At 38.7% G+C, this 26,280-nt stretch overlaps 1 protein-coding gene across 4 annotated transcripts in view; it reads left to right on the top strand.

Annotated features, from left to right (window-relative positions):
* Positions 1-26,280, top strand: part of pigg (phosphatidylinositol glycan anchor biosynthesis class G) — a 56,477-nt gene that overhangs the window by 11,884 nt on the left and 18,313 nt on the right. For 3 of the 4 annotated variants that reach the window (XR_006844834.1, XM_046405694.1, XM_046405695.1), the window contains exons 6-10: positions 3,515-3,727; positions 10,258-10,475; positions 10,954-11,238; positions 17,876-18,279; positions 20,943-21,134. Coding sequence is in view for 3 of the 4 variants with exons in the window: in XM_046405694.1 (XP_046261650.1) it covers positions 3,515-3,727; positions 10,258-10,475; positions 10,954-11,238; positions 17,876-18,279; positions 20,943-21,134 (1,312 nt within the window). In the remaining variant the exon portion in view is untranslated. Of the gene's footprint in view, positions 1-3,514; positions 3,728-10,257; positions 10,476-10,953; positions 11,239-17,875; positions 18,280-20,942; positions 21,135-23,101; positions 25,206-26,280 lie in introns of those variants that run through there. The other variant, XM_046405697.1, reaches the window with a different exon arrangement.

The raw sequence follows: 26,280 nt of genomic DNA, 5'->3' as shown, positions 1-26,280 counted from the left end.
TTGCCTCTTTCACAGTCAGGTCTATTTATGACATCTTTTTTGCGCGCATTTTTTATTTATAGACCATTCATGCTAATTAATCATTTCCAGTTCAGTTGTCAGAATTCTTAGTTTTGTTGGCACTCTGTGCCTCCTGTGGTGCCAACAGCGTGAATGACTTGCCTACCAGAGGGAGTTAATGCTTTTAAATTATATAATTTTATCAGTCACAGAGGGGCTAGGAAGTAAATGCCAGATTCTGCATTCTCTTCAAGAAAATATGTCCAGTTTAATTAATGCCTTGATTCATTAGTGATGGGTGCTTTCCTGTAATTCATATAAATTAAGCATAGAAACTAAATTTTCTGTATTGTCTCACCGCTCAGTTCACCTGAGACCACTTAGTCCCACATAGTTCGTGATCTTAAAAGTGGGAAAAGTCCTCAGTTCTACAAGAATGACAGCCTCAGAGCTGTGACCATATGCATAGAGTCTGGAGTCACAGTACGTAATTAATGCGTGTGCCAGCTCATTTTGAAAGCGCAACGGCCAATGAGCAAACTCCAACTTTCGACCAGCCAATGGTGTAACTTTATCACTCACTCAGTCAGTCAGTGCTGCAATCTAGACAGAAATGAAGACAACAGACACAGACAGAGCCAAAATGCTTCCAAAATCCTGATTTGTGCATCGAAGTACATGACATCACTTTTTTCTGACTCAGTGCCACCCTTTTTAAACCAACGACAGAGTAGAAAGAAAAAAGGAAATACAGAAATCTCTGTTGTTCTTACTTTAGTAGAAAATAGTGTGTTTATCTAAGATTAAATAGCTCATAAGAAGCTGCTTGAGAAAATCAGTTTTCAGGACCTTTAAGAGTTATTTGTTCCGGCTTTGTTGTTGTGGTTTTTATTTTTTATATTCAGCCATCTGTTTGTGTGAACACTTTATTTTTTTTTAATTAATACTTAAATCGATTATACTTCAAGTTCTTTGTAACTTCTAAACTATAAGAGAGAGACTTGTATTTATACCAATCATTAGCCTTGTTGTTATAACTGGTTATTTTTATTTTATTAGTGAGAATGGCGGGTCATTAGTAGAAAACTCAGCTACTTGTTGTTTTTCACTGGAACTTGCTGCAGTGTTTCATTGCAAGCTCAGTACCTGAGCTTCACATTTTATTCTCACTGGATCATTGAGACAACAGCCCTCTTTACCGCAGATTGGAAGAACACTGAGACGACATTTCTGGAAAAATAATGACGGGCAGTGGCACTTTAATCACAGTGTTCAGGTGTGTACTTTACAGCCATTGCTTAGCTCGGCGTCTGTGTATTGTTTCCTTTTCTAGAAACAGTACAGAACAAGTAAGGTTTTAACTCTCCAGCCTGAACAATGTTTTGATACACCGATGGACAAAATTTCAGCCTACTGACGTAAAAGAGATATTATTACTATTGTGCCTGAATTATTAAAACAGGTCATATCAAGAGATGAAAGAGCATTAAATGAATTAGTAATGAACAGAGGTTTGGTACCCATATACATGTACTGTATTTTGTACATGTGCCAACACCGAGATAAACGAATGACAGCAAGTGTTGGTAAATGTCCTATCATCTGCTGAGAAAATATTGTTACTGCCAGCCTTCATACAAACTAATCACCAAGCTGAGCAAATGCATAGCTCAGTAATTGCCGCAATGGTGGTATACTAGAGACGATATTAGCGAGCTAGATATTTTAATGCATATGGCTTCATCATCAGCTGCGCTTTTCTCATCTATGAATCAGTATTCTGTGTGTGTAACCTTGTTCTGAGTTATGACACATCTGTTGTCCCAGAATGTGAGCTGCTCTTTTCTGTGGAAACCAAATAGTACAGTACAAACAGCCTGGATATTTTTCTATAGGGGCTTGCTCGGATGTGGGCATGTGGTCAGTGGTTGAGCAAGCTGATTACTTTTTTTTTCACTTGTTTTCAGAGAACAGATCACAGCATCCTAAAATCATACGTCCAGGTGGTAAATGTTGGTTTAATGTTAGCACGTCTTTGGGTCTTTGGAACATATTTTACTGTAAAAAGAAATCTGTGGCAAATGTACCCATTGGCGTAATTGCTGTAACTAGAACCATAACATTTTCAGTTAGTCATTGCTAAGTGGGAGGTTTAAATAAGTCTCATACATTTGGTAGATGCATGGCATTATACTGAATGGCTATGGGTTTAACACAATGAAGTCCTTGTCTCATTGCAAATCCATCTCCTAATATAAAATGGATAATTCTCAAGCTTAGGGCATTGTGTCCAATTACCAAATTAGCTCAGAGCTCTGGGGCTTGTGCCAGTCTTTAGTCTACAGCTGTCTTGCTTCCCAACACATGTAAGCTGTGTTGTTCATTTTTGGAATTATTAAGCAGTGGTATAGTTCATTATTGCAGCCTAAAAACTTCACTCAGACACAGTCGATTTGGGAAATGACTCCCACTCTCTGCTTGTTTTTTTCAAAGGTCTCTGCAGGAACCCAATTCCCACCATGAAAATGTCTGTTTACTTTTGACAAGGAGGCAAACTTTGAAAAATGAAAACCACATTTTCGCAACAACCTTCCCCTCATTGCCATACCTTCAGGCATTAATACAAGAGTAATTATCAGGGATGTTTGTCTTGATTTTTTTTTTTTTAGATTCAGGTTTTCTATGCTAGAAATCATTAAATGTTGCCCTTATTCTAATCAGCAAAGGAGCTGCACTTAGCTTTAATGAATAAAAGGAGATTCAGCTGTGGAGAAAGGTTATAGATGTTTCTCCACACTCACTACATTTCTGTCACTGCAGTTTGACTGTCCTGAGGGGACAGAGATGCTGCAGCTGCTGTGATTAGAGTGATATGTCCCGGCAAAATATCTTCTGCATTGTCACTGACTTCCAAATAACAGAAAGGCGTGGGATTTTTTTCACTGTTAGTGTATGTGACAGGTTAGACTCCAGACTTTAAGAACCTCCTTTTTCAAATGTATCTTGATGAGTGTTGTGAAATCATTTCAGACAAGCTCTCATTGTGTGACGGAGGAATCTTTCAGAGCAGATGGTATGAAAATTGAGACATTTCCTTGCATCCATCGTGTAAATACCTTTGTCTCTGGATTTCTTTGAAGTTCGAAGTACTAAAATTTGACTTAGATTCTCGTAAATAAATGACCATTTTGCTTCTTGCAAAAGCCCATTGATGCAACACAACTGTGACTTAAAATCAAGTTTTTGAAAGTTTTTCTGTGTTTGATATTGTACGTAGAGAAAAAAACGACTGGCAGGTTGAAGAGATTTCTTGAAATTTATCAACAGAAAAGACATTGTAGATTTAGACCTACTGAGGGTTAGAAAATAACACAGCAAAACAAAGATACCACCCAAAAGACAACAAAGGAAAAATGCAAAGAAATGCACTTAATCTCTGTGTCATTATTTCAGCATTGTGTGTTGCAGTAGCTCCTCACTGTTTTGCTTGTGTGTTGTTGCCCTGTGATGTCAGTGGGAATGGAGAAGCCTGGAGTGGTAGAGCAGGTTGACCTGACTCCGACCCTGGCCCTGGGGCTCGGCCTACCCATATCTCAAAACAGCGTGGGCCGTGTCATCCCAGGTGTTTTGGAGGAAGCCTCACTTCGAGACCAACTGCGCTTTCTGCATCTCAATGGCCACCAGCTCAGCTGCCTGCTCAAAGACAGCATACCCGACTATGAGAAAGGTGGGTTACAAATTCACTGTGTCCAAAGTCTGGACTCATTAAAAGCCTGGAAAACCAGGACCTTGTCTGACCAGGAGTCTCATCATTATGCTGTGTTGTTTCCAGGCTGGTGACAGTATCAGTGGCTACATTATGCCCACAGCAATGTGACTATTACCAATAGTAAGAAAACAGTGCATTTTAAGAAATAGTCACTGCAAGATGCAGTCCTTTTTTTCTTTAACTCTATGTCAGTCCAAACTCTACTGAATTTAGTAAAAGCAGCTAACACACCAAGTCAGTTCCCATTACTTTGTGTGACCTTTCTCTCAAACTATTTAAGGCAATGGGAACATCGTGTTGACACTCCAAAAAACACCACACAATGTCCAGCAGATGCAGTTGTGTTATTATTCAGAAAAATAGTTCAATATGAGCTCTGTCACCTGCTGCTCACGTTCAACTTTATGATATTTAGCGCTGCACTAATCTATAATTTTCTATTAACAAGGGTCCATTGAAAATGTGGAATAGTTCTTAGTGATGAACCTTCAGAGAATTATCACCTGACTCTGTGGTTCACCTCAGCTCTAAACTGCATCTTTCAGCTCAGTGTTCTGGTTATATGGCCTGCAGCTTCACTGGCTTAATTCTCAACGTTCTCTTCAGCCTTTTTTCCAACCTTTTTTCCACCTATTGAAAAAGCTCTGATAAACCCACAATATGCAACATGTCTACCACTAAACTGCAGAGAGACAGAGTTAGTGATCAGCTAAAGTAGTGTAGCTCCTTAAAGAAACAGATTTTCTTCTCCAGAGACCAAAAGCAGATTTAAAAGGGAATGAGCCTTGGACTTCATCAGGTCTTAAAATAAATGGCTGTAAGACGCTATAAGATGATATTATGTTGGTGTGGTGCTTAAATCCAGGTATATGCATGATCTGATGGGTCTCCATTACAGCTCGTAAAAATGTGAATACTCCACTTGAGTTGTTGAGATGACTCAGACTAAGAGGATTGTTGTCACATACAGGTGATTGTTTCATTTGCATTTCACTCACGGTTTAGTGCATGTAGTGTTTTCACTCTAGAAAGACAGAATGCACAGATTTAAGTTGACTGGTCTGATGTCAACAGGCGTCCATCTCCTTATTATTTGTACTATGCTGACAGCAGCATCAAAAGCAGCTTCTCGGAGCATTTAACCTTAAGCAGGCTGATTAGGTCGAGGGTAGAACTATCTCACAAGCTCAAAAGATTCATCACACCAAAGTTCATCAAGACTGCAAAAACCTTTGTTAAAAAATATGAAAAAGAGAAAATGGAAGAAAACAAACCCATTTCAACACTTAACAACAGTTGTTAACAGATAGTTCTCCAAATGTTTCAGCTTGCAGTATGTTTGTAGTTTTTTTATTGTCTCTGATGAATCACATATGCATTTACATGAAGTAGGGTACTAAAGGCTGCCATGATATACAGAGCATATGATACACAAGCATGTTTGTGGAGAAGAGAGACTGAACTTAGCCCCACTAGAAAGCAAGGGATAAAGTTAGAGACAGTCAAACCTGTTCTTAACATGGTGGTGCATGGAAAACTTGTATACTAGTTTCTTTAAGTTGATTTCCTGAGCCAACTGTGAAAGTTCCACATGAGAGTCACAAACAGTCTATGGACTGTTCTTGAACATTAATGCTACTCACTCTTTGTGCAAATGCATGCACATATCCTCACTGAATTTTGCTCCCTACTTATAGCTCGGGGTCACACTGTTTGTCAGAGTTATCCATCTTGCAGCCTGTCCCTCATGCCTCTTATCTGTCTCCCTCTTTGTGTGCCTCTCTGTTGCTGTCCTTCACTTTCACAAACGTCTGATACGCCGGTGGCAGCAATTACCATTGCTAATGTTTGATCGGTCGGAAGTAATTTATCTTATTGTTGTAAGTGAGACACAGGGAAGGAGGCTGAGAGAAAAGTCTTTGATATTTGCCTCGTTTGGTAAGTTATTGGACATGTGCCATTTAATTTAAAATTTCCTAATGTTCAAAAGAAGCAGTTTTCCCTAAAATGGCATTTTTTCCCCAACTGACTCTGTTGTACTGTGAACACAGAATACTTTGGCATGATGACAAAATAGATAATATGTGGTGGCAAGGTTGCTTACATGCCCGCAGTCACCCTGCCTAATGAGAATGTTCTGATCACAGACAGAGGCACAAAAACAGCTAGAACAAATCTGATGACCAGAAAATGAGGAAACTACATCCCCAGTGTTAAAAGCAGTAGCAGGCATTAGAGGACTGATTTTAAATCAGTACCCCCGATGTCTGAGAGGATTATCTTGTAATATTAACGAGATAACTCTTTAAGATTAACTTGTACTATGGCTGTCATGATATCAGGTTTTCACAGCATGATTATCGTGGACAAGAAATAAATGCTAACTGTATTATTGCGATTAAAGACAGGTGAAATTCGTCTTTAACTTTGCTCTTTATAACTGTCCAAAAATGATCAAAAAGGACAATTATACTTAATGCACAGCGAAAAGGCAAACAAATGAGCTGAATAACAAAACATCCACAAGGTCTGATATCTGCACAGGCACCATATTATCACATGGAAAATATCGAAATTTAATTTTTTATTAATTGCAGTTCTCAGTACTGGTGTATCGTGATACCTCGAACTAACTAATGTATATTTGTTTTTCAAATAAGATGGGGAGTCCTGTAAATGAATGACTAAGATTGGAGATGAATAGATGGCTGGATGAATTGCCTTGAAACTTTGTAAATACAATCATGGTTCCCAGATGATGAATCCTAATGTGATTGTTTGGATTTTTGTCTTTGAGTGAAATGTCAAAATGATGAACGGATTGCAATTACTTTCGGTACAGACATTCATAATAACCACAGGATAAATTGTAACAAACACCTCTGTGATCTGTTCACTTTTCATCCAGCTTCACCATCAGGTCAAAATTTCAACCAAATATTTCCAAAACTGATGGCATTCCTCAGCTGTACTTTGTGTGCAGTGTTAGGAAGCGTTAGTTAACATGCTAAACTAAGATAGCAAACATTGTAAGTACTATATTAGCAGGCCAACAAACAAATCAGCTCTTGGCTCAAAGCACCATTGTGCCTATGGTGAACCTCACAGAGCTGCTAGCATGACTGTAAACTCTGTGTCTTATTAAAGTATAGCTAAATTTTCCATGTTTTCATTTTGTCATTATTCGCCAAATCATATTTCAGTATCAAATTCTCAGCTCAACTGTTTTCAAAAAAGTTTTTGTCTTTTTTTTTTTAAACACATCTTTGTGGTGTCTTGTGGCCCGCACACATTTGTATGTTGTCCCAGGTGTCAGTACATGATGACAATAGCATAGTCGCTGTTGTCTCATGTGTCTTAAGTTAAGTCTTCCTAATGAAAACTGACACAAACTTGTGTGTGTGGTATGCAAGCAGCATATTCCATTCTCACAAAACTTGATTTAAGATAAACTACTTCCTCTCACATTAAAAACATTACCTCTCTGACAGCACAATTTCCACTCTATTTTGGTCCCTGGTTTCCATAGTGATAGGATGAAATGGAAATTATTTCAGCAGACCTACATTTGGATGTGTTGATTCTTTTTTTTTTTTTTTTTAAATCTGTCCACTTGGGTAATCATGAAGCTGGTATGCAGGGGAATGTAATAGTTGTCACTGCTGTGAGCTTCACCTGAAATGATATTTTAAGTAGCGTGCCTGTTGGACCCCTGTTGGGGTCAGATCTTACTAAGTGTGGAAGAAGTTGTGTAAAGAAAGCTGCCTTCTGTCTGAAAAGAAATGTTGCTGCTTTCCGTATTCAAGTTTTTTTCCCATAAGGGGGGCAAAAGTACTTCCATCCATCCATTTTCTATACCGCTTATCTGTCAGACTGTCAGAGTGGTGTGGTGCTGGAACCTTTCCCAGCTAACTACGGGCGAAAGGCGGGGTACACCCTGGACTGATCCCCGGTCAGTCGCAGGGCTGACACAGGGAGAACATGTAAGCTCTACACAGAAGGACCCAGACCTTGAATTGAACATGTCTTGCTATGTGGTGACAGTGTTAACCGCCAGCCAAAAGTACTTCAATTGAAAAATCATTTTGAAAAAGATTTGTAATTCCCAGCCACTCTCAGCTTGAGTGTGTCACCCTAACTGGATATTCCATGATTTTTTGTGCAATCTCTGCATACTCTTAGCAATCACTTCTCTTTGTTCTGAAGTAAGAATAACCTGAAAAACGTGGAAGTAGCATTTTAAAATTCAACTCAACTTACAGTGCAAGGTTTAAACAACCTTGACCTTCCTCTGTGTCTCTGTGTCACTTTGTCTGCCTGTCTGGTTTCTTTCTTTCTTTCTGTATATGTTTGTGTGTATGTTATTTATTTGTTGGTTCTAATCCCCTTCAGCAGCTTGAGACCCCCCAGCCAAAAAAACCCCTAAATAAATAAATAAATAAAAATAAAAATTGGTGTCTCAAAACAGTGTTTAATAAACCTACATTACTGATGGGCCCACAAGTCGGGGATGGAATATCAGTCAAGAATGATGAGGTAATGTCAGCAATCATGGCGAACATTGATATGTACAATAATAATAATAATAATAAAAGTTTGTTTGGCTTAGGAGTGTCTAAATTCTACCTCCTTTGCATCTTGTACCCTCTGGCCATCCTCTCTGTTGATTACGATTCCACTTCCACAAAACAATAAATCTTATCCAATATAGTTTATGTATTCACTGTATTGGATGTTTGTCCTGTATAGGCTGTTAATGGGTCCTCTTTAAAGGGTTCCATGGTGGGGACCAGGGGACACCTTGCTGTGTTGCCAGTAACAGTAATATGTGAATGCCATTTATTTGTCTCTTTGACTTTCGGATTTTATATGTTATTTTCAACCAACTAACACATTATTCATTGAAGTCAAATATTTGACACACTTGAAATATAAAATCCCAAGAGATCAAGTTCTTCTGATTCTCTTTTTCTGAATTTGTTAGAGACAAAACCTCACAGATCAAAGTTTTTCATGATCTACATTTAATGAAGGTATTGGATGATGTCTTGTCTGTTGTCCAAGGCCTGAGTAAAATTTTACCCACTCAAGGTACTAGAAGTAGGGGAATCGAACCGGTGATCCTCCGATCACAAGCCGCTTCTCCAACCTCTAGGCCAAATGTGATTCTTTATAAAATTGTCTCAATCACTGACTGCCTTGTGTCACCATATGTTCGTATTATGTTCTTTTTTTCTTTTTTCTTTTTTTTTTGTTTGTTATTTTAACCTCAGGCATCATGGAGGGCCATTAACCAATCCCTGTACTTTTAGACAGATGAAACATAGCCAGGGTCATCGATATGGCTGATTCATGCCTGTGGCTTAAGGTTCTAATATTTCTACCAGCTGGCAAAGCCACAGTCACTATTTATCACCTCTATGCCTGTGCTGCTGTGATCCGTGGTATACTGCAAAATGTTGTTTTTAGGACTCTGTGTGTGTGTGTGTGTGTGTGTGTAACTGAGGTATGCCACAAATCAAAACCTCCACATTGCTTTGTCCTTGAACAGGCTCACAGAAGTAAAATGAAAACAGACATCATGTCACCTGCTTTGAGTAAACATGGGAATGAGTAATAGTTAATCATTGTTAGGATCCTGACAAATTATGCTTTATTTACTTTATTTTTTTCAGGACTAAGTGGTCTTTATTACATATATATTATGTTTTCAGGTAAAGAACAGCGATACAGAAAAGGAAAATACTGAAATTTGATAGATTCCCCATTCAGATGCGCAACATGCATCAGAATGATTGAAGTCATAAATAGGATTAGTGATCTCTTAATCATAAACGAAGAAACAGCTGGAAAATAGCTGGATTTTCTTTAAGATGAAATGCAGCAGGATAGACAGAACTCTGAAGAGACTTTTTTCTGAAGTATTACAGATTGAAACTTTTTTGTTTTTAAATTAATAGGAGAAAAACAAATGAGCATTTCTAAATGTGGTTCCTTCTAGCTTTCTAGCTAACTATCCAACCATAGTTGTAATGTTGTCAATATGTTACAGTATGATGACAGCTTTTTGATTAGTTGAGCCCTCTTATGACACTGAACATACCACATTCAATTTGAATTCAGTCTGCAAACAGAGTTTGAAGTTACATTATTGGAAAGCACAGATTGTTTGGTTTCATAATTGTCCTCATCACATGATATTGGGTGATACACAGCAATCAGTTAATGTGATGATGCATAAGAAAACCCATAGCGGTTATTAATGAGATGCAGCACATATCTTCCTCATTTTGACAAATTTGTATGAATGCAGTAGCTGTTACAGTTCCAACAAGAGTTTTAGAGCACAGTAATAACAAGTCTTTGAGTACCTGGCATCAAAACATCAGTGTTCAATAACCCCCATTAATGGTCTCTCTGAAGCTGCACTATTTAAGCATGTCAACTGTTGATACAGATGTTTCCCCCTACTCCTCTTCACGATACAGAGGCAGGCTTTGAGCAATTCCGTGTAGCAGAAAAGGCTCATGGGAACTGGATGAAGCTCTACCTGGAGGGCAACACCTCTGAGGTGCTGACCAACATGGGCAAAAAAGTCCTGAAGCAGTATCTGGAGGCCCTGGCTGCCATGAGCTCGGCCCTCAGCAAACAGCTGGGGAAGTATGACATGTACTCCATGATTGCAGGCATGGTGTTTGTGTTTCAGGTAAGTAGAAGAATTCTTAAGGACTCTAAAGACTAATCGATCAATTGGTGTAACTGGTAGGTCAGTGTTTTGTTAGCATATTGAAGTCACAGGTGGGTTGCAATAAAATCAAAATATACTCTCATAAAGAACTACATCCTCATTTGACAGGATTTTAAAAAAATGCTTCTAACGGTGTAATTCCCATATAAAAACTGAAGAAAAAGTTATGCTAAGATGGAAGAGCCATAATTATCAATACCACAAACTTTAAATATAACTTTATATACTGACATGCTCTATATTCATTATATGTGAGTCCAGTGGCTCTTAACTGTCAAAATAAAGGAGTACAGTCTCCACTGTGCACTTGCACTGCTGAAGCTGCTGTAGGTTTCTGTGGTTGTATCAGTTCAACAGAAAGTCCTTAAAACTTTTTTCTCCCTATCTCTCTTTTTCCTTCCCCCTCTCTCTCTGTCTGACTGTCCTGGCCCTTCAGCTCCTGTTGGTCTTACTGCTGGCTATGCCTGAAGCCCTCAGTGGTGAAGCAACCGTGGATCTCCCAGTCCTATCAGCCCTGCTCTCCCTGCCTTTCTACCTCCTGTGCCTGCTGCTCGCCTCGGTGCACGTCTTGGTTTGCACATCTGCTGAGAGCTCCTGCTACTTCTGCAGCCTCTCCTGGGGTCTTGTGTTTGCTGCTGTTGCCTTCTCTTCAGCAATGTTTTGTATTCTGGTCTCTTTGGCCACGCGCCGACTCGCCCCGGGACCCAAGATTTACGGAAAGGTGAGTTTATGCACCTAAATATACCACCCAAACATGGGTGCACATTGTAACAGATGTTGGCTCTCCTTGGTGTATACATGTGTGGTTTGCTTATGTAAATATCAGCTGCATGTAAACATCAACATGCAACCTAACTTGTTAACCTCTTTCACTGGTCATCTCACTGCTGTTTAAAAGATAGGTTTTTGCTCTTATGCTTTAATGTCTCACATTCTCTGGGTAAAGAAACATTAGCTGTGAGTCAGGATTTATTTGAGACTAAATCTAGCGAGGCTCAAGGGGGATGGCACATTCTTGTCTATTGTACCGCCACTTAGTGATTTAGCAAAGTTAGCAAAGTCTTTTCTAATGCAGCTTTAAATCACTTGAATGTTCCTGTATGGCGAAACAAAGGCCTGGGAAAAAGTTTTAGTAGATTTAGTAGCAAGTGCTTCTTAGTCAATTTGAGACTTTGGACACCGTTTGTATAAATGTACGCACATCTGGTCTAATGTTATTCATGCAAGGACTGCAGAGAGCACCGTTAATTACTGTACTGCACTGGGAAACGGTTAGGTAATAAGCAGGGGGTAGCTTTAACATTGACATTTTAATGCAGTGGAATAACTTTAAATATATTGACACATAAAAATTATATTGTTTAATTCTGACACATATGATTAAGTATGATCATGTTTTTATGAGTTAATGTACTGACTGTGAGAGCTATAGAAAAGGAACTCAGATGGTATTTTTAAAAGACTCTTTAGTATTTTTAAAACTTTAAATGCCAACAGCACAGCAAAGGGATCTTGAATTTATTACAGAAGCTGTAAGTTTCTTCTGCTGCACGTTTACTCTGTATCCCAGAAGTCACAGGCTCCAATTGTTTGCAAAATCTCTTAAAATCAGGTCACATTTCTGAAAAACCCTGCTGCATTGATTAGCATAATCTGTCATTTTAAATAACATATATATTGTACTATTTTTTAACTCAACTTTATTAGCCCATAATCATTGCTTGTTCCAATGTTCCAATCTACCAGAGTCTGCAGAGATCAGTGAATGTGTTAAGCTGGATGGTGCCATCTGATGGTTCCCATCAAAGAAAATTTAGTTGCCTTTTTATTGGCAAAGGAGTGTGATGGCAAAAATGAAAACAGTCTTGTCAGCCTTTACTATAAGCTGCATTAGGCTGTTCAGCATAAACAATCTTAATATATCAGTGCAGCAGTAGACTGAAGATGTATTAAAAGACACATAAACCAAAACAGTTTCAGACTTTTGCGGCCCCACTGATAGAATTGCCACTATAGGTACACTTAGTTAAATCAGTGCAGTCAGCAATACAACATTCCTACCTTCATGAAGATTCAAGATTCAAGAGTCTTTATTGTCATCATGCAAGCATAACGAAATTCTGTACAGATTCTTGGCTTAAAAGCACACCTATAAATAGCAGCAGAAAATTAAAATTGCACACTTAAGAGAAAAAAAAAAGGAAAGCTATGGTGATCAGTTTCATTAATGTTTTAGAGGTGTTGATTCAACATCATCATTAAGGATTTATTTTGTTTTACATTAACGAGTTTGTCGTTGATGTTATTTTAATTATTTTGTCCACCTCATTTATATCAGTAGCTACATAACAGTAACACCGATCCGTAAAATGATCGTAAAGTTGAATCAACATCTCTCAGTTAGTTTCAAGAAAAAGTACATCTCTCATGAAGGGAGGATTTATTACAGGACTGTTTGCATTATAATAAATTTGTATTGCTTAGGTGTACATGTCAAATTGGCAGGTACATATACAAGAATTGCATGAAAATAATTTGTGGCTTTTTTTTTTTTTTTACTGGACCTAATAGCTCACATGTTTATGAGCAAATAGTCATGTTGGAAACATGTATTGAAAACAGTAGAACTATATGAAATCTATGAATAAAACAGACTTTAGTCCATCAGACAGAATGAGCTCACATGTTATTTGTCAAACCAATATGAGACTTAAGAAAGAAAAAAAGAGCAAATCATGTGCTCCTAAACTGATAGTGTGCTCATCAAACATGTCAAGGGAAACCATTATTAATCCCACATAACACCAGTAAACCCACGAAGCTGATGAACTAAGAGGTGCAGAAGTCAACCAAAGGTGGCTGAAAGTATGCAGGAGCTAAGAAAAAGTGTAATTTTGTCATCTCCAAAAAAGTCATGTGTAGATTGCTCTCCTAAATGTGAGCAATCAATCAAAAAGTGTTTGTTTAAATTGTGCCAAAAGATGAGTGCTCTTTACTGCTGCACCTCTTTGCTCATTATAATTTATCTGTGAAGGTTACATCTCATTTAAACTCTTGGAACTTTGAAAAAGTGCTGATACAGAAAGAAAAGTCAGGAAAAGTCCACTCAGGCCATTAGGTAGGAAGAATAAACCAATGGAATAAAGGAATGGAAAAATCTTGTGGATTTGAGTTTGAATGTCCAATAAATGTCATAATGTGCACACAGGACAGTTGGCAGGTAATGAGTGGACTTGTAAGGACAAGTATGCCTCCTCATTCGGCATACTTACTCAGTCAGACCGAAAAGTTGGGGCTCGACTTGTGTAGGTAAGCAACAAACACAAGCCTAACCAATGTTTGCATCAAACACGTGTAAAGTAATTGTTGAGTCTGAAGAAACATCAGAATAGTGAAAAATCCAAATGTGCACTTAGCAGAGAAAAGTTAGCCCAGCGTTGCCTAACCTCTCATTTCATTTTTGCCACTAGACAGCATTAACCCTGATACCTTGTTCACATATTTCTACTGAAAATTGTTCGATAGCAATGGTTGCCTAGTCAAACCAGGCATCCCATAATGAAACATGAGCGTGCAGATTCGTCTGGTTCACAGAAACAAATTCTCACATTTTAGAAACTGAAAACAGAGAATGTTTGAATGAAATGCTTGATAAATGACTCACATGAACAATCTATTATCAAAATAGTAGTGCTTCAGCGCTGCTGTATGTATGTTACTTTAAATGATTCAAGAAAGTAAAGCAATAATGGGAGTAAATCTTACATGAATCCTCCATAGTAGAGGAGCTTGATAACTAAAGGTTCTGGTTCCCAATCTACTTTTAAGGACTCTAGGAACCACAAGTAGCCCTGCATTTTGGGAACGTAAAACTCTGGTGGGATAATAGGGAACAATCAACTCTTTAAGATATGATGGTGCCTGACCGTTCAGGGCTTTATATGTGAGGAGAAGAATTTTAAACTCTATCCTGAATTTTACAGGTAGCCAATGTAGAGAAGCCAGTACAGTACAGAAGAAAGTCACATAGCTGATTGGCAAATGTTTTTTCAAGGATCTTGGAAATAAATGGAAGGTTAGATATCGGTCTATAGTTGCAGGTCTAATAAACAGGTGCTAAGTAAGGGTAAAACTTCTTTGAGCAGCTTAGTAGGGATGGGGTCTAAGAGGCAGTGCTGTTGGCTTGGATGAATATATAAGTGAATATAACTGATGAGGGTCAATACGAGAAAAGCAGTCAAGATGGTTATCTGGTTCTACTGTTGTTTCTAAGGTTCCAGTGTTTGGATGTCGATCGGTACCAGCTGAGATCAGTAGGTGTTGAATTTTGTCTATAATGTTTAAAATCTTGTCATTAGAAAAATTACAAAGTCATTGCTGCTGAGGAATACAAGGAATACAAGGCTCAATAGCACTATGGCTCTCTGTCAGCCTGACTACAGTGCTGAAGAGAAATCTGGGATTATGCTTGTTATCCTCAATTAATTTCGACTAATAGGCTGCTCTGGCAGTCCGTAGGGCCTTCCTATATAATCTAACACTATCTTGCCAGATTGAGCGAGATTCAATAAGTTTGAAGGAACACTATTTCCTTTCAGGTTTTTGCACATTTTGCTTTAATTTGTGAACCTCTGTGTTATACCAGATGTGTTTTTAGCTAAAACTTTCAACTGTGAGGCATAACATACAGTAAAACCACAGTAGCCTTTCAGCTCCCTTACACTGACTTCCATATATTATATGTTGCTCCAATAAAACGGTGATTAAATATTTACAATAATGTAAACAAATTATTTATCTCTGTAACAACCTGTGTAAGGAAATTCACATTCTGTGTCCTCTAAGTCATAATTGACAACCTCCTTTTGGTGTTAAGATTAGATAAAGAATCTGTTTTATTGTTACAGTATATTAGTATTTACCAGAAAGCCTCTATTGTTTTTGTTTTGTCTTGTTTTGTTTTGTCTCAAAGACTGTTCTGCTTTTGCCAATTTGTCCTAACAGATGCCAAATTTTGAGTCCTAGTCCAGTTAGTGAATGTAGAACAGCAGTGTTGTTTTGAAGTTGTCTTTTCTCTGATTTACAGATACCAAGTGCAAAGACTATAACATGGGTGTGGTATGTTCATGTTTGTTTAACAAGACCATGCACAAATTAAACAGAACGGGGCCAAGACTTGATCCTTGTGATATTCCACAGGTCATGCTAAACTGCTCACCTCCTTGGAAGCAAGATTTCAAATGGTGATAGAGTAATTCATGACTTGAAAGTTGCACCGGAACCAGTTAGAAACCTGGAGCCCAGGCCACTTTTCAGACCTGACCAATAATAGGGTGTGATTGACTATGTCAAAAGCAGAAGGGAGATCTGATAATGGCAACAGAAATTTTGCCTGAACAGTGTTGATTTCAGTGTAATTTAAGATCTTAAAGAAGTGAGAAAGGCATGGAGCCATGGTTTTATGTGCAGACTTTACTTTATTTTGGAAGTTTTCTTTTTAAAAAAGTAAAGCAGAAAGGTTTTCTGAATGCTAACCTGAATCAGATATTTGTGATGCTAAGGTATGTCTTTATGAAAAGTTAAACTGTACCAAAAGTACATCAAGAAGCACATACAAATGTACATATAGAAGTACATATAAATGCTGACACATCGTAATAATTTTCAGTAATACTCCTGTTACATTTGCATTCCATCTACCTTGAAACAATGGCACTGACATACATGAGTATGCAGAAGACTTGCTCAGTGAAGAAAAACATGAGGAATTATTGATTTTGAGATTTCACAATTTGCCAACCACTGGAGGAGAGAGAGCCTTGAACAGGAAGCAACGGAGCCGGAAAAATGTATTATATTTCCCTTTGGGCCGTGACAGGTTTTATCTCAAAAACAAAGAGGCTGTAGACATACAGGACATCAATCCTCTTCTTAGTAATGCAAGGTTAGCTCTAATTTATTTACAGAATGAACAGACAAACCCAGCTTTACCCAACTCCTGACTCAACCATGAAATATGTGTGGGACAGAGAACTATATTTTGGGAGAATTTAATAACATAAAGGCTATTTAATCTGAGAGACATTCATAAAATCCACAAGATCCTTGATTTGCCCACACTTGAGTGATATTTTTTTTTTTTTTTTCTAACACAACTACCAGAATTTAATGTTTAATGTCAAAGCTTTTGTGTGGAGTTAACAGGCGTATGTGTAAGAGCTGGCCATGATAATACTTTTAAGTTTTGTAAGGGAAAACAAGAATGAAATAGCCCATTCCCACACTGAGCTCGTACAGTAGCCAGCAGGTAGCGTGTGCTTGAGCTCAGCTTCTTTTTGTGTTCAAGGTGAACACAGGCTAAGATGGATGTCTGCATTTGGTAGTTGGTTGCTGAGCTAAAATATTGCTGTTAAACTAAAAGGTTGGCTGAACTTTATTTGAACCTGCTTTGCATAGCAATGTGCTGTCACCACTGAACAAAGTAATTTGGATACAAGTATGTGATTGGACAAACACCAATTTTTAAAGTGTGATCAAAGCATCCACAAGTGATTGGCCACAATTTATGAATGACAGCTCATGGTCACCATGTGCTGCTCTATAGCAAAAGGTCAGGCCTCTGTACATAACACATATTATGATGACTGACTGAATCTATTGGCACAAAAAAATAAAAACGTTCTGGATAGTGTTTGGATGTGGACAGTAGCTGCAGCAATAGATGGGATTTTCTCTTTTTCACTTTGAAATGGTCTGGGTGAGATAATAGAACAAGTATAAGTGGTTGTAAATTGAACTGTTTTATTATGGAGCATGTGGGCAATTTAGGTGTCACTTATTGAGGCTTTTTTCAATACTGAAGTAGACTAGTATGCATCACCCAATCACCGTTTTCATCCAATTAGTTATCCCACTGAGTTTACGGTTATAACCTCCAATGTGTACAGAGGTGAAAATAGATTAGTGGATATTAAGGCTTATGTGGCTGTGGTCGTTGCAGTCTTTTGCCCTCTTTGTAAATGGTAGCTTAAAATGGTCTTGACTCATAGAGATTTGTTGACATGGAAAAAATACCCCTGATATTTTAATTTCCAGTCAGTTGTACTTTTGAGTACAAACATGATTATCATCTCATGGAGATCCCTACCACAAATATTATCCCAAGATAGGTCCAGGACCCATCTGTCTGCAAAACCTCCTGGAAATCTACTCTGTGATTTAAGAAATACCCTGAGCTGAGAAACTGGACAGGATCAAAAGAACTTTTGTTTGCACATTACTGTGTCACAACAGAGTGTATTCTGGGTATTTTTTGCTCCTTCCTCTAGAATTTCTTGCACTTTTGCTCTCTTTTCTAGTCTCCAGTGAAGGGCGGCAGCAGTGAGTGGTCGCTGTCAGAGTTGGATGTTTTGCTTTTGGCGGGCACGATCGGGCACACTCTCAGCTTGGCGGCCAGCAGCTTCGTGGAGGAAGAGCACCAAACCTGGTACTTTCTGCTCAGCACCCTCTGCCTCGCCGTCTTTCAGGATGTCTGTCGCAAGTACTTCAGAGAGCAAAGTGGCTCTGGAGATGAAGAGGAGTCTATCCTTCCTTCCAAAGACTGTCACCCCTCTGCTCACCCCAAGGCAGAGATTTACTCCGAAAAGTGGCTAGCGTTAGCCACACCACCCTTCACGCTGCTCTGCTGCCGACTGCTGCGCTCCCTCAACCAGACTGGAGTGCAGTGGGCTCATCTTCCTGATGTGGGACACTGGCTTAACAGGTTGGGTTTATCATTTTTCTAAATCACACATACGGTTAAAATTATTTCAAATATTTATGTAATTTATGCATTGTTATGCATAACTGAAGTATTTTAAAATATATATATATTTTTTATTTCATAGTGATTTTTTTTTTTCGTCCCAGTTGGTCATAATGTCACTTGTCATGACAGTAGTGTTGTCACCTCTCCCAACATTTTGCCTCTCACCCACTCACTTACCACCAGTGTTGTAGTAGGCTCAGCAACTGCTGCCGGATTATTTTAGTTGATTCTTTATAAACTGACAGTCTCACTGAGATTCAATGAAAAAGTTTTATTTTCTCTTGAAAAAGAATCCTCTAGCGTCTGCAGAGATCCTGCCCTCTGGCTGTATTTCCTTATTTTCTCACTTTGCTCTGTGTGGACGGTTCTGGGCATCAGCCTTTTGTGCAGCACTGTGTAACACCCAGCCAACAGCAGCACGAGCACAAAACTCAGTTACAGCTGTTTCTTCTTGGTGCCTGTGTTCTCTCAGTGTGTTTTAAAGAGCTGCATGTCTGCCTGTGTGAACTGTACACAGACAGGCAGGATGAATCCTGCATTCACATGAAACCAACAGGGTTGTGTAGAGGTGTGGGTGTGTTTATTTGTGCTTTAGAACCTACCTGCTGTGAAATAATCAAAAAATAAAATCTTATGTCTCTGATTCATGCCTCTGTTCGCACTAGTTGCATCTCTCTCTATCTGTCTCTCTCTCTCTCTCTCTCTCTCTCTCTCTCTCCAATTTTGAATTGGAAATATTCCGAAATATTCTATACTGTGTTATGCCTTTTTAGAAAAAACAAAGCAAAAAGACATTTTCTTTTTCAGTACTTTTAACTGATTTATTCACATTCACTCGTGAACATAAAGTTAAAACATCTTGTGGCCTGTCATTATCAAATTATCACAGAGCAGAGATTAGCCAGCTTGTGTCTGCTGAGCAGACTCACTTTAGCGACCTTACTTATCTAGGTTCTACATCGGCTTGTAAACTTATATTTTAACCATGCAGCAGAGCAAAGAGAATGTGTTAACAGCAACAGCTACATGGTTGATTGAAAATCACCTTGGCACCATTATCATTTCTTAGCGTTTCTCAGAGGAAAAGACACACCACTCTGTGAATAGCAAAAAGATAGAGTGATTTGTCTTTCTCCTAGTTCTCTTCAGTTTCTCTGAAGTCTTTGGAGTTCTGTTAAACGACATGAAAGATCGGAATATTTACAAAGATTATATTGAAGTTCAGAAGTTTATCTGAATGTACAGTCCTGTTGAGTGTTCTGACTACATGTCTTTTTCTCTTGTTACTAAAGGCAAACTTTGCGCTTTTAGCTGCGAGGCTCTAAAAACTGTGAAATCTTGTTGGTGTTTGTTCTGTCCAACACCTGTTTTATTTGTTGTGTACTGTAATGAACATGGAGCTGCTTGCCAAGCTGAGTATTAGTCTCGAGTTGTATGCTGCGTTTTTCTTGTGGATATGTGGGAACATGTAGGTGATGTGACATTGCAAGAACTCATTTTCAGCACAGCTGCAGTTGATGGTGAGAGGGGAAAAAAGTCAGTGGTAAACTTGAAGTTTTCCTGAGTGTTGAAGATAAGCAGTCACATGGGAATAAAGTCATTATAAAAAGAAAGAGAGACCAATTTTTCCAGACACCAAATGGCAGTAGCCACAGTGGGCTTCAATGTGATGCAGTGACAAGATGTTCAATCACCATTTGTCTCTCCACCCACACGTAAGAGTAACAGATCGATGTAACAGGTTCATTCCTCTTCCTGTTCCTGGGGAATATCACATAGATGAGGCTGGCTGAATGGAATATGCTGGGAAACTGAACTATTAAATTATACTATGAGAAATTAAGTCCCCAAATGATTTGGTCATTAAAGACCTCTAAGGGAAGCTATAGGGTGTCAGCACTATACAAGGTTTTTCTCCTGACACTGTAACATTTTATGTTTTTCCCTATCTTTCTTAACATTAAAAAAATATTCAGAAAGGGAAAAATAGCCTTCTGTGATTGCTGTAGAAAAACTGTGGTTTTTCAGTCGAACTGCGACTGCTTCAGAGCCATTAATATTCCGTCAACAGCGCAGGGCAGGGGATTATGAGTTGTTCTTTAACATGCATCACATTGTGGAATAGAGATGTGGATTTTGACCTTTTCCCTGTCCAGCATTGCCCTTTCTTCTTACCTGCGCTGCCTGTTGCTTGGATAATGAGATCAAGGTAGCGTTACGCCTCATCTTATCTGAGAGTATCCAACTGTCACTGCTGTCTAATCCAGCTAACAGCTAAAGACACGGCTTCTGTCCAACTTTGATATGTCCTTCGAGGCCTTATTTCCTGTCTGTGCTCAGTGTGGTGTAATTTCAAACTGTATAGCCTTAAATCCAGTGAACAATTGAAGCCCTGTGCCTCTTTAAACTTTAAGCTACAGCTGGAGGATGTGACTCACGGTGATGATCTCTCTGTTGCTCAATAGGTGTCTACTTTATGGTTTAAGCTTTTTTTTTTTAGTATTTAAATGAATAATTTATTTAAATATTTAATTAAATCACCTTAAATGTGTTTACATTTATTTCAAAGTTCATGGAATGTGGTGCATTTTCTTTACTGTTTGTTGTTTGTTGTCCAGTTCTGAACACAGGATGGTTCTCTCCCTGCTGGCTGCTTTCTGTTTGGTCCTCATCTACCTCCTGGTTCAAAGACGGTGCTCGTGGGTGTCCAAAGTTGCCCTTGCCCTTGGACTGTTGGGTGTCTACAGCTACCGAGCAGCTGTTGGCAATGTCTTGTTTCCCTGGCAACACCCAGATCGAACTATGTTCAAGTAAGTTTTTTGCTAATCCTGTGATCATTGTTTTATTTGCCACTGACAGTTGGCAAATTGCTGTCCTCCGTTAGAGACTTGATTTGTTGCTCTGATGCAGCAGAGCGTGCAGGCTACAGTGCATGTGTCATTTGGGAGAGACACTAGCCCATCTTATAAAATGCGATGATGAACAACTGTTTTTTTTTTTTCTTTACATCTACATAAAGTAAATCTCCTTTATCCAGTGTATGCTCCAGTCCCAAAAAAAGTCAGACATTGTCTAAAATTAATTACACTGAAAGGGGAGTCTCACAATCTATGACTGTTGATTTGAATTGGCACTCAGTAAGTTTGCAGCAATATTGACCGTTCTTTTCTCTTCCAATACAAGTCTCTGGCACAACTGCCTCCTGTCCTCTGTAACTGATGAAAACAAAGTCACATTTTCACAACACAGAGGAGTAAGCTACATTAATTAGTACAAACTGAACAGGGAAAGTGAAGAAGCAGTACATCACCGTGCAGAATATTGGGATAATAGTTTTGTAAATTTGCTTTTCATTTGGCTTGAAAATTACTTTTGTTTTTTTCAACTTGCCTAATTGAAATACAAAAGCAAGCAATGCTCTTTACTGTCGATTAGTACAAAAGTCTGTAGTTGGAGGGTTCGGAAGTTTATAGAAACTCCTGTGTGAGTCTCTAGATGTGCAGGCCTGAAAGAGAGCTTTAAAAACAGAAGTCATAACACTGAACAGCAATCATTTATCACCTTTAGATATAATGATTACAGATTGTGTGTGCTTTTGGATAGATAAAGTTTTGTACAGATATTTGTTGTCCCCAGAGGAAGTACCCTAATGACTTTGTTGATCATCTGACTTAATTCATTGTGGATGGATTTGCAACATGTATGTCTTGGGATGAATTGTATCAACTTTGGAGAGCTCCCAACTTTTTATTTAGCGCCATCATGTGGACAATATGTTAATTTGTTCAGTACTTTATTTTTGTACAAATATCAGCAAAACTAAATCTCTTCAACCTAAGTTGTGCTTTTTGCTTTGTGCTAATTCAGCACATGCAAGCAGTAAGCATGCTAATGTGCTAAACTAAGATGATAAACATGGTAAATGTATATTATACTGTACCTGTGAAGCATGCTGGTCAGCATTAGCATTTAGCTGGAAGCCGCATTCTGCCTAAGTGCAGACTCACTGAGCTGATAGCATGGCTGTACACTCTTAGTCTTCTTTAAGTCATATCAGAATAATAATACTAAATCCAGAAGTTTATTTATTATTAAATGTTGGCAAAAGCCTCACAAGGAAAAAAATTATCTGTATTTCTCTGTATATCTGTGTTTCTCCTACTGTTATTGAAAGATAAATGCCGAGAAGTGTTTGGACTTCTTAAATCTTCAGATGCACCATATAACCCCGGTGGCATGTTCCTGAGGGGAAGAATCTCCTCTCTGAGACCCTCAAACCTTAATCAAACATGTTAGGTTCATAATCACATTCAGTTTGCCCATTATGATAAAACAATTCATGTGATGCACAAGCCTTCAGAAAATCTGCTTGTCCTTGAACTCAACCTGAATAATGAAAAATCTTGTTTAATGTGAGCCTTTGTACATTAGTATTCCCTTTGGACTGTATACGTCTGATCCTTTAACACAGCCCATATGTTGTAGCTGTAGTTAGTATTGTCGAAAAACAGAGGAAATAGACAATCTTGCCACTGGTGTGGTAAGTGTGGTAATTTTTCATTCTGCAGGCAGTAGCTTGGCACAAAGTTATCTGCTACTAACCGCGCGTCAGAAAATAATGAGTGTGCAAGGCTACACACAGTTCACCTGTCTAGTTACCTCCCTTCATCTGAAACCAGTACCTGGCCTTCCCTCACCTTTCCTGTTCTCCTTGGCAGTATCTCCGACTTGCTCACCTAATTAAAAGCTCAACCTTTCCCCCCTTGCCCATACAAAGGCACCTGACTACAGCCATGCAGGGACCCCAGCTCCTTTTGACAAGCTGTATGACTGACAAGGTTGACAACTGACCCAGTCCTGCAGTCTTTTCTTCAGACCTCAGCACCTCGATCATTATGGAGCTCCACCTGACGGATGTATTTAAGACTTAATCCACACTGAGGATTCCTTGGCAGACTTCTTCACAAAGCTAAGAAAACCTTGAGTCATGGGTTTTATTACAGTTCATCTCAATTTTGATTTGCAAGGAGAAGCTATATTTGTGTAATTACACTAAAATGTGTAATTGTGGCTTCCAGGTGCTAAACTGTTGGAATCAAATTTTCACCAGCATCTGATTTTAATTTTTGGTTTATGGTTATTTAGATACAATATCAGAACAGTTTTTCTTCTTCTGAAATGGAAAAGGCAGAAATGTTGCGTTTACTGCTGTGTTTTTTTCCTTCACATCCTAATGTGAGTGTGAAAAGGAATGACTTCACATAATGACCCTTTTTAAAGTCTGGTCTTCCTGGGTTACTCTGTGTGTGTGTGTTTTATCAGAGTAAAGTCCCCCTGACGACTGCCCAGCTCCCTCCTCGCCTTCCCTTTGTGCCAACTGCCTAATTGCGCTGTTGCATCTTTCAAAATGGCTAATGGGGTTGGGAGCAGCCAACGCTGCTCACTTTAAACGGTTCAAAGACTAACTAGAATTGATGTCACTCAGGATACAGTTTGTCTTTTTCTGTTTTATCGCTCTCTCACACACACGCCCCTTCCTTCTGGCATCACTAGAAATGAATCTAAAAATAGTGAGCCAGGCCAAACATGTACCTTGCGTTATTTTCATTTAACTGGATACTGAGAGATCACTAATTAGGATCCAAGCTATAAAATCTATAAAGAAAAATACAATCAAGATAAAGTAGTGCAACATCAAAGCAGCCGGCTGAGGGCCAAGCCTGTCTGTGCCTGTACACATCACAGCCAAAGTTTGTTGCAGCCTCCGTCCTCCTTCTTAGCATTTATGGCACATGATCTAGCAAACAGGAAGCCACAGGAAGCATTTACAGTGTTTATGTTTTCACTTCATGTTCACGTTTCCTTTTCTTCTGTGTTTGTATGTGCTACGCACCTGCACAAAACATGACCCACTTTTTTTTTCTCTAGAAAGGGGCTGTTGTGCAGGTTCCCAATTTGAAAATATTCATGCATACCAATCCCTCTTAAAAATGGAAATATATTCAAACTCGTCTCAAAACACCTGTGAACCCCTGCCACACACACATAGGTGCACACACTCTCACAGACACAAACACACACACGTACAAGACACTCTCACACACAGAATTCCGTTTTGAGTTTTATTACCCAAGAGGTAAACCATTTTATAACCCTGTTTCAAAAGCAATCTATGTTGGTACAATATATCAGTGCTAATATTTAACACATCATTATTCACCACTGACTTCAAAGCATAGATCATAAAAGTTATTGTGTGTCTACTTTATCTTTCTACGTCACACCACTGTCTCAGAAAAACTGTGACTTTTTAAATCTGAAATAAAGGTGAAAAACATGCATGCTGGCACCAGAGCAGGTATTGATTCAGTGGTTTGTTGTGTAGTGAGGCGTTTGTCCATAACCATCATTTTCAGGTCTGCCACTTTGTCCCAGTGGCATTTCAGTAGTTGTGACTTCAACATGCCCAGATTTATCCCACAGTAAGCTGGAGGCTCAGATGAAGTGGGCAGGCCCTCCTCATCCTCATGCCTCTGCTTTAAAGCTCGCCTTTGGCACTGAATTACTTGTTTTGGCTGATTTACTCTAAGTGTTATCCTGATGCATGTGACTGATGAAGGGCATATATCAAACATGTTGAGGGGATTGGATGTAGTCTTTCCTCTTTTTATTCACTTGCTGAAACACCAGCAGCACCTTGTTTCCAAGGTAACATGAAATCCAGACAGCTGCTGTGGACCACACCTTGACAAGCTACTATTTTCTGTCCACTGTTGCTACTTTTAACATTACAAAATGCAGACAATAACATCAGATTTATTTCACCTGTCAAGTTTTCTCACAAAGCAAAGTGGAGGATTTTCTAAGCCTTTAAACTTTCAAAAGTGATGTTTTTCCTCAATAACATTAAATATTTATGACTAAATAAGCAACAATCAAAGTTCACGTGTTGTAAAAGCCTGTTATGATATTATATAAATAAGAAGAGTTTCAAAGTTCACCTAAGTGATGTGATCATGTTGGGCTCCATCCCCCATAGTAAGAAGCTGAATGAGTGGATTTGTTCTTATGGTCTGCTGTAATCATTTGTTTAAATAAAGTTATGATAATGTAGTTAGTATCAAAGTGACTCAACAGAGAATGAGTGTGGTGGTCGTGGTGTTCTGGATTCATTTTCAGGTATTTTTCATGCAGTCTTACTTGACTGGAGACACTAGATTGTGCTGTATCTGGTGCTGGTCAGTCTCTCTTATTAATCTGATAGTCGCACTCTTAACACAACTTAGGGTTGTAGTCCTCAAATCCACAATGACAAAATGCACTCTTACCATTGTTTCTTGTGAGAAATTATCTCTGCTGATCATCATTATCAGAACAGCTTTGGTCTTTTTCTTTTCTTTGTTATTTTTGTGGAATCAGACTGAGTTTGCTGTTACCTTGATCTTTGCCTGGTGGTCTGAATGACAGAATGCCAAGGGACCAACAGAGAACCTCTAAAAGGTTATGCACTTCTACTCAAACTGGCTTTTAGCTTGTTTACATGTTTCTATTGGAGATCCTCACTTTGTTGTTTATGTGTATAACAAGGTGGACAGGCCAGGGAGATGAGAGGTTGCAGGAGTTTTGTTTACCATTGTTGTATTTCTCGCTGCCGCCTGTTGCTTGTCTGTAGAATTGGATGATTATCATAGATTGTGTAATTTCTCCCATAGCTAAATTGCCAGTATAATTTGAGCAAGGCTGGAAAAAAGTGTGAATAATCTGATAGTTACAAAGCTGTGCTGTGTGATGAACTATAATCAAGAGACACTTAAGATAACTGTAGACACTTTTGGGGTGTCTGCAGTTGGGGAAATGACATAAAGAAGCAAATAGCCTTCAGTGCTCTGAGAAGGAGGAGGCTCGTGCTTTCTGGCCTGAAAATGTCAAAGTAAACAAGATTCATTTCAGCATTCG

The sequence above is a fragment of the Scatophagus argus genome, chromosome 12, assembly GCF_020382885.2.
Source record: "Scatophagus argus isolate fScaArg1 chromosome 12, fScaArg1.pri, whole genome shotgun sequence".
NCBI classification, from domain to species: Eukaryota; Metazoa; Chordata; class Actinopteri; family Scatophagidae; genus Scatophagus; species Scatophagus argus.
The sequence above is the reverse complement of the archived record's forward strand: the minus strand, read 5'-3'. Positions and strand labels throughout refer to the sequence as shown.